The sequence below is a fragment of the Lepeophtheirus salmonis genome, chromosome 6, assembly GCF_016086655.4.
Source record: "Lepeophtheirus salmonis chromosome 6, UVic_Lsal_1.4, whole genome shotgun sequence".
Classification (NCBI taxonomy): domain Eukaryota; kingdom Metazoa; phylum Arthropoda; class Copepoda; order Siphonostomatoida; family Caligidae; genus Lepeophtheirus; species Lepeophtheirus salmonis.
In genome coordinates this window covers 11,661,853-11,671,356 of record NC_052136.2, presented here as the reverse complement: position 1 = coordinate 11,671,356, position 9,504 = coordinate 11,661,853, and the positions used below count along the sequence as shown (strand labels likewise).

The window sequence follows — 9,504 nt, the reverse complement described above, 5'->3', positions numbered from 1 at the left end:
ATTTTAATAATTTTGTTGAAGCGTGTATCGTTGTTTCATGGCGTAGTTTCTCCCAGTCAAATGTAAAAAAGTTAGAGCATTAAAAGGGACATCTACCGAAATAGTGGGCTAATCAAAATAACACCTCTTATTCCAAAACCCTAGACATATTATTTACAGTTTTATGTAACATATCTAGACTCGTATCTGTGATTTCATGCCTTAGTGCGATAATATTATACACAATATAATATTTTTTGTGACTTAAAAATTGCATTATCTAACTGGATATTCGTATTCTTCAAACGTCGTTACGTTTAATACATTCCATAAACTTTCCTCTAAAAAAGAACAAGTGGAAGATATTATGGTCCCACCATTCAGCGCTAAACCTTTGCCTTAAATCAAATTGAGTTATATATTTCATTTTGTTCAAAAGTTATGATCTATTATGCATTTTTTACGTTTTGTGTTACCTTCACCTTGACCTCTCAAAATTGAATGACCTCTTACTTTGAGAATATAATATACAATCCTTGTACCTATTTTGATCAAAAAAGAACCCTAACTTTTCCTGTAATCTTCATTACTAACAAACAAAAAAACAGATACAAAAACATAAACTCCGTTCAACTTTGTTGCGGAAATAAAAAATTCCAAAATCGTTTGTTGTCTCTCCAATATACGAGGGTAGTTTGAGAAGTCCATGCAAAGTCCGAAAGATGGCACTGCTGGTGTGTATCAAGGTTATATTTAGTTAATAGCATTTGTTGGAAGAACACACACAATTTTCAGGCAGATCAGTCCATTTATTTCTGTTTGGTACTCGTTTAAATAGACAAAGAATTTTCAAAAAATGGACAAAAAGAATTTTGTGGGTTGATTAAACATTACTTTATGAAAGGGAAAACTTATTTAGATAATTAATTAATAGAATAGGTATACATTTAGCATTCAGTAAATACATAGATATAATTTATATAAGTAACTACTAGTATGAAAATGAATATCACGTAGTTCATATATAATACACACGCTTGTTTTCAGTGTTCAAGTCCTGTAGTAAAAGATGTCTTTTGTAGTCACGGCCCTGTTCGAATGCAGCTGAACGCCGTGTTCAGTCCATACTCCATAGATATTTTTTATCTCTATGTTTCAGTCATGTAAACCAAAGCATGGAAATCTAGAATAATAATTGGCTAGATTTCCATGAATAAAGCTACCAACCGTCTTCTATTGTCCTCTTATGCGCTCGGGGACTTTTTTATAAATTCATGAAATACCAAGTTTTCAGTCAGACCAAAAAGCGCATGTTAAAAATCAACCTAAAAGAAAATCAAATGTTTTATAATAATAAAAATACAAAACAAGATCCAAAAATGTTTAAACGGCGTATACTAATTCCTTTATATCAAAATATCACACTTTTTCCCGATATACTAATACTGATCAGGCCAAATGCATTCTTTTATGGAAATTAAAATATGGTCACACATTATACCTTATAATGTATTTTGTGGTGATTTATATCATAACAATTTTTACTTTTAAATATCATTTTATTATGTGAAATCAATTATGTAGTTGATATTAAACGAACTGTAATTATAAATTGATTTTAATTGTTAAACTTGGTGCTTCGAAGAGGAAATATATTTATATTTAATTATTACTGACGAAATTATCACTGTTTCTATGCCTAGGTAGATGTGAGAATTAAAAGTTACAACCTATGTAAGATTCTTATGTTAATAATTGGACTAAATGTCAGATTTTAACAAAGCAGGATGTAGTAAAGAACTAGAGATGTCACTAAAGACAAACCATCCTAATCATCCTTTTATTTTTCTTACCTAAGCTTTATGTTCAAAAAATGGTCTTCGACAAAATTCCAAATAACCAGAAAAAATAATTTATCCTCTTTATTATTTATTTATCTATGTAATTTCTGTCCATCTCATTTTTACAAATAGTGCAGTGTCTTATAGGCTATAGCCATTTAATCTCTGTGCCCTCATCTATAGCATCAAAAAATAAAAACTGTCGTTTGTTTTCATTAAACATTACATTGTTTAAAATATACCCCATGCCTCATATTTAAGTTTACCCTTTAAGAAATGCTAACAGCTTGAGTTTTGATTGGATTTTTTACACAAATGAGTTTGCATATAAATTTTAATTATAATTTGCAATTGTTTTTATTCATGAACATTGCCTCTATCAGCAAAGACGACCAAAAGACTCATTGTGGAGGAAATGCTATAGTACTAGAAGATCCCAACCGAGATCGACAATAACTTCAGGATCCGGCGAACGGCCTTATATGACATTAATAAGCGATATGAAACCCATGGAATACTCACCAGAAAGTCTTGGCAAGATCGGAATGAACAGTAATTATGTGAGTCAAAAAATTCCTTGCTATAAATCCTGTGAGGACGATTAGCGGTATGGCCAAATGGTCAAGAAGATATATGTAAGCGAGGTTACCCTATGAAGGATCATTAAAGAGGACTTGGTAGCAAAATCAAGAGTAAGGAAACATTTCATTAAGACGGCCACAAATGGGAAGAGGTTGTCTAGAGACAACCTTGTTTTGAATGTGGCTTCCTACCTCCCCCAATTTTAATCCAATGATTATTCCATTTAGACAAAGGTCAGGGAGCTTCTTGCAACAAGCCTCACATAAATGTTAGATCTTTGGAGTCTGCAATTAAGGTTGCATGGGCTGACTTTTGTAAGGCTTGTGCAGCCTTCAAGAAGATGGTGGATACCGCCATTGAGGCTGAGGTAGGCCATGTTAAATAAAGTATGTCAATTTTAGTTATAATTCATTGGAAATAAACTAATTTTGTTATCACTGTCTTCACGAACTCGTTTTTAATCAAGATTGAAAATAATCTTTAGTGTAAACTTAAATATGACGCATTAGTTACCTGACGTAATAGTAATAACAATAATTCTGCTGGGTATTACTTCATGAATTGTAATCAAATTTATTAATTATTTTTTCGTCGAAATGGTCACCAAGTTAGTGTAGATAAATTAGAATATCATAATTGACAAAAAATATTACAAGTCCGTGTTTTTCACCTTGTTGATTTAGTTTTATAGAATTCCTATGCTCTTAATGAATTATCAACTAACGATTCTTGTTATTTTAAGATTAGCACCGGATTCAAAAGTATATTTGGGGTTGCTTTTGATAAAATACTTCAAAAAAAAAAAAGAAGGTTATTACAGGAATATTCTGCAATCAAAAAAATTTTAAGGAAAGGCAATTTACTTAGGAAATAATTTTTATCTTTATTATCTCATTACTATTTAAAAATCAACAACAACTCAGCTTTGGATTGAAAAAAAAGATGTAATTTTTGAAATACCTGCAATTGAATTGTATAAAATGAAATTTGAGTATATTAATATCTTCCAGGCTCTCCAAGCAATAAAAGATAACAGTTGGAAAAAAATAAGAGGTTAAAAATAAGGCAAAGTACTTTTGTAAAAGATTGATGGTACCAATGTCGGATTACAAATCATGTACTTTGCATTACTAAATTTATCAAAAACTTTACCACATACTAGATAAAAAACTAAATTAACGCCCATTGTACATTTTATTTCATCCATTATACTTTTTTTAAGATTTTGAAGACTACTTATTGATGACTTATTTTCCATTAAATGGTTCGATAAAACGAAGCAACAAATTGAAAAAAAAATTTAACTAAGTGAAAGATTAAGAATTTATCTACGTTAAATAAAAATAACATTAAATTGATTTCTCCCATTTAAGTAATAAAAATCCAGTACTTCTATTGGAATCCCCAAAACCCGTCTAGACTTCCGTGAACGCTTTCTGCAAGTTTTTTTCTCTCCGTAAATTGGAATTTTGTGACATACCTACAAAAAAAGAAAAATCGAAGAACAAAATATTTTTTTCTTGTCCTACAACAATTTTAGAGTGTACGCGTGCTTCATCAATCAATAATCATCCCTTTTTATTATAAATCAGGGAATACTGAAATATTAATTTCAGTATTCCCTGTATAATTATAATAAATCCCGGTCCACGTCTGTAAGACAAATAACTCTGTGACTGTCATATGAAAAGTGACATTTTGCAAAAAAAAAACCGCTGCTCCTCAAGCTAACGGTCACGTTTTGCTAATTGGTTTAAAGCTTTAAGTATCTCTAACTCTCCAAAAATTCCAATATTGACTCCTCTCTCTCTCAGGAATTAAGGCTACCATATTTATTTGTTATTATCTCAGTTATAATTATTTTGTAGCGTTTGTTTTTACAATAAATTGAAATAGATTTGAAGAATAGACCAATCCTTTGAAGGGTTAATCTCTATATGCTCAACCATTAACCTTACACAATAGATTTATCTCCAAGGATTTTAAATGTTTAGTACACGATCGTCATAATAAAATATTATTTGAAATGTACCTATAAATGTAATATCATATTTATTCCTCAATTAAAGAAGTCCATGGATGGAGTACCAACCAGAATTCCTAATTTTTAGCAAAATATAATATTCAATACTCTTTAAAAAGTAAGCGCTCCATATAAATGCGCCTAGTTACGCCAGCTATATCTGACTATCTATTATCGGCTATCGCTCATACTACCTACAAAATAAAGTAACACTCTTGTATTATTTTTTTTTTCCTTTTTAGTTATAATTGCATCATTTTCGACTCAGTTGAATAATATAAGTTGTATGTTCCTGTTTGAGTCTGCGCGCCATCTAGTAGACATATTGAAAGATGGATAACTGGGCTGCTATGGCGTTAGGATATCAGTCCATTCATAATAATTCAGTGGATAAACAAAAAGACGGAAATAACTCAGAGGATATGTCACAAAGATCCAAAGTGATTTCGCTATACAAACAGGTAAAACACTCCCTTAAATTATATTAATCATTGATTTTTATTCTCTCTTCTCCTTGGAACTTTGTGTATTTGCTCTACTTTGACGTCATCAATCATGATATATAGATTTTCCTCCTTTCTTATAAAAGTTATAGTTATTTTATTCTAATTATTTCTCGGGATTTACTGGGATTCGAGTTGAGATGATAAATATGTACGTCTCGAAATATGACTTGTAGGTTACATCCTTTTTTTTTAAATATCTATAATGCCCAAAAATTAAATCCATGTCTTGTCTTAATATTAATATATGGCCCGTCAACACAAAAGCAACAAGAATGAATTTTCTTAAAACATTAATTGTGGATTATATTTTTATTCTTCGACGAATTATCATTAATTTATATAGACAAGTTATTCTTATTTAACCTTCTTAGGTGCTGCAAATTGCACTTAAGGTAGCCCAAATTGATCATCACAATAGAAAAATGAGAAATTGATAGATTTTATTTGACAGTCCATATCGGGGTCAAATTAAGTCTCATAAATCAAGTGATGGTTATAAACTATGGCTAAAATTCTGGTGTAGTTTGAATATTCCTTCAAATTTGAATGTAAAGCTTATTAGTGACTCAAATATATCTATAAGATATTGATTGGGTTGTATGAAGTAAAAAATATATGAAATATAACTGAATTTAATCTTTTTATCCTCCTCCTCTTCACAATGAAGAATTGAATTTGGATTAAAATTATAAATATATGTATATCAGTTCAATGATTATATATATTTGGTTCTTATGATAAGAAACAATCTTGCCATTTTAATAAACTGTTCAATGTTCTATATGCTAGGCGAATATGACTTTGCGTCCACTTTAAGTCTACTAATCTTTTCTTTGAATATTTATTTGTAGTTAATATATCTCGGAAAGGATTATCCCAAAGATCCTTCATCCTTCCAACGTAAATGTCACGATGCCTTTGCACGAAATAAGAACTTATCCGATCCAGACGAAATAGAAGCCTGCATAACTAAAGGAGAGTATATTGTCAAGGAACTGGAAGCAATGTACAAATTGAAGAAGTATCGCACAATTAAAAGAAGATATTACGATGAACCTCTATAATAACTTTTTTTAATGATATTATATTAGTCTCAATTTTAGACAAAAAATTCGTCCATTTTATACAATCTGTTAAATATTATTAGAAGTATGAAATCGAAGCTCAAATTGTTTATGTTTTCAAATTATATATACCTAAGACATATTTATTAATTTATTTTCGTTGCTTTGTTAAGAGGTATGCAAATATCATTTCCGAAACATTTTTTTTTTTAAATACACAACCTCTCACAATGAACTTAATTAAGTAAACGCTTTTACAAGATAGTACCTACCTGAATATTTATGGACTTGTATGTATCCTGTATATTTCTAAGTGTCCTCAATGCAAACATTTGCTTTAAAAGTTTTTTTTTTTTTCATTTGAATAAAAAGATTCTATTTGTGTTGATTACGTATTTTTATTGAATAAGTTTGATAGTGACTGTCTATACTAATTAAGATATGTTTTTCAGTATACACCGTCTTCAAAATTGATGATATATCTGTATTAAGTCGCTGATTCAAAGATATATTTAGAATAGCTGTACCAAGACGTTACTTTTTAAATGATGGATGATCGACAGTATAACCCTTGTGTCGTTTTACGTGTCAAAACGACCAGTTTTCCACTTTAACCTAGAAAAATACATCTTAATGATATTTCTCTGACTTGAAATGTCTTTACCTCTTCTAGATAAAGCTCAATATTAGGGAGTTAAAAAATTAACATTTTGTATAATTAATGATTTGTTAAACGTAATTTTTGTACAAAAAATTTCTTACAGGTTTTACCAAGTTATTATAAATAATATTTTATCTTATTGAACATTAAGAAACACATTTAAAATAATGAAATATAAATAGATATTTCACATTGACTGAACATGACCATTTTATGTAGACATAGATCCAGATATATAAAATATAATATTTATGTACATGACCGTTACCCAAAACTTTTTGGATCCTACAAAGACATACTTAACATTAGTCTAAAGCCACATAATTTCAAAATAAGTCAAATTTGGGACAAAAAATATAAACATGTTTTTGTGATGAGAAAAATACACGAATAAGAAGTACTTGAGATTAGAGATTGAATTCATAATTAGGATATCGAATGTTACTTTTGTCAAAAAAAAAAAAAAAAAAATCAAAATTAGCATCCATAAATATCTTTGAAATCATTCAAGATCAAGAGTTCGTGGAAGATATATCTAAAGAAAATTATATTGAAGAATTCAGACTAGTCTTGATTCGTTTTCAAAAGAGGAATAAGTTTTTCTTCCTGAAAATTACAGTTATTGTTCAATAAAATAGTCATCATTGATACAATATGAAAACAAAATGAACTGACATTCTGAACTAAAAATAATTACTGCTGGTACTACAAAGTATGCCATGGTCCATTTGGACATCCTTTTAACGTTTTATTTAAATATCACTCCAAAGATTAAAAATGAGAAATTTGGAAGATTTTCGTATATATGGTCAGAATTTGGAAACCCGGTTTTTTACTGAGCTGCAAGTTACATTAAGGTATTGATATTCACTGCCTTCTGTAGATTTTGAGATGAGGTAACATTCAATCTTAGGAACGCCGAGATTAGAAGGTATTTTTGATATTATCAATATGTAGAGTACACATAAATTACAGAAGTATGTATTTCTTAATGGGACTTAGATTTACATTGGATATTTTGAATAATAATTGTTCATGTCAAATCAATATGCATTTAAATAACATGTTAGGTTTTAGTATTTTAATTAATTATGCTTGGTTAAATTTATCTCGAACTTCCAATATACAAGTTGTTTTAGAAGATATTTTTGAAAGCGGATCATTTTGACTCTTAAGAAAACGGATGTACATAAAAAGTTAAGACCACACGAGGGATAAAGAGATTCATGTTTAGTCAGGCATAACTCTTTTGCCTCAATCAATGATATACTAGAATTGTTATTATAATATTATATATTATTTAGTAATACTATTCAGCTATTAGTTTAATTCAAATGATTGACAAAGCGAAATAATCGTAATGTTAAACAAACTATATCACAGATACATGAGGTGAAAAAATAGCACACTAACTGTTTATTAATTTCCTTTGCTTATAACGTAGTGCTCAAGCGTTTTCACATTACGTCAGCATTGTTGATGTCAGTCACTCTGGTCGCCTTAACAACCAATTTGTCTACAAATAAATAACGCTTTTCACAGTTGTAAAGGAAACTTTGAATAACTGCCTTGCACTTTTGCATGTCATAATGATAATGTACCCAACAAAGAAAATGACTTAAACCTTAACCGGTCTCAACTGGGTTTGTACTAACACCCACATCACGGGCGTTCACAGGATTATGTTTTTTGGGGAGGCCTGTACTTTTTGCAAAAATTTAAAACTAAAATTTTTTGGCTGTGCCTAAATTTAATCAAATGACCATTTTTTTAAATCCGTTTTACAATTTAAAAAGCTATAATTTTTGGGTGATAACGATAAAAGTTAATTAAGGAATGAGTCTTCCCTTTTTTAAATTTATGCACATTTACATGATGGACCGTCTTTCAATCCAAGAAAATGTAAAGAGTGTTATTCTTGTGATGTAAGCATTGTTGATGTTGGCCATTTTGGGAGTCTCAACAACCAAGTTTTATAAGAATAAAAGCCGTTTTTTCATTAAGATTAAGGAAAATGGTAAATACTACCATGTATTTGGATGTCAGAATGGAACAGACAAACAAAAGGAACTTAAACCTCTACGATTTAACAAAAGTACATCCCTTTAACTTCCAGCTTTATTATAGATATATAAGACCCTACACTTAATTAAAATATGTAATTAAATCAATATACATTCTTTTTCGCATAGTGTAGACAAATTTGTAAGATTATTGTTTTTCGTAGGCATTAAGTTGTATGTATACAAGTGTGCAAACCTTTTTTTTAATATAAAATCATTTGATGAAGTTTTTTTAAGATTAATAATGAAAATGTGTTCATTTGATTTAATACACTATATATCAACTCCATGCCTCCAAGGCTTTTGATTTATCATACAGGTTGCAATCTGTGAAGTCAGTGAAAGAAAAAGTTACATTTAATTGATTAGGACAGCTTTCGAAGATGTTTTACTTAAATAAAATATAATATCGTAAATTAGAATATATTTTGAATATTTCTGTAAGAGATTTCATGCAACATAAAGTTATATTTATCTTTATAATTATCTAACTTAGGATGAGTTTTCTAAGTAAGTAATCAAATAAATTACATTATATAATGGCCTTCTAATTTTGAAATTTTTATATGCGTAAATTAGGGTGAGGCTGGTGATCAACAAATGGAAGAGACTTTCAAAAAATCTCAATATTGGCTATGCGTAATGTCTATGAGTAGATTAGAACTCATTGTCAATGTAATAAATAACTTGTTCTCCTTTTTCCCGAAATAATAACACTATTTTTTGGGGCAAATTTTAAACTTTATAATAAATCTTTCTTTTAAATTTGTCAACATCTATTCGAA

At 29.3% G+C, this 9,504-nt stretch overlaps 1 protein-coding gene across 1 annotated transcript; it reads left to right on the top strand.

Moving 5' to 3' along the window:
* Positions 1 to 4,683: 4,683 nt before the first annotated feature.
* osi (electron transfer flavoprotein regulatory factor orsai) lies at positions 4,684 to 6,381 on the top strand. The gene is made up of 2 exons (XM_040715431.2): positions 4,684 to 4,886; positions 5,783 to 6,381. The coding sequence occupies exons 1-2, from the start codon at positions 4,758 to 4,760 to the stop codon at positions 5,993 to 5,995; spliced, it is 342 nt and encodes a 113-aa protein (XP_040571365.1). The 5' UTR covers positions 4,684 to 4,757; the 3' UTR covers positions 5,996 to 6,381.
* Positions 6,382 to 9,504: the final 3,123 nt, after the last annotated feature.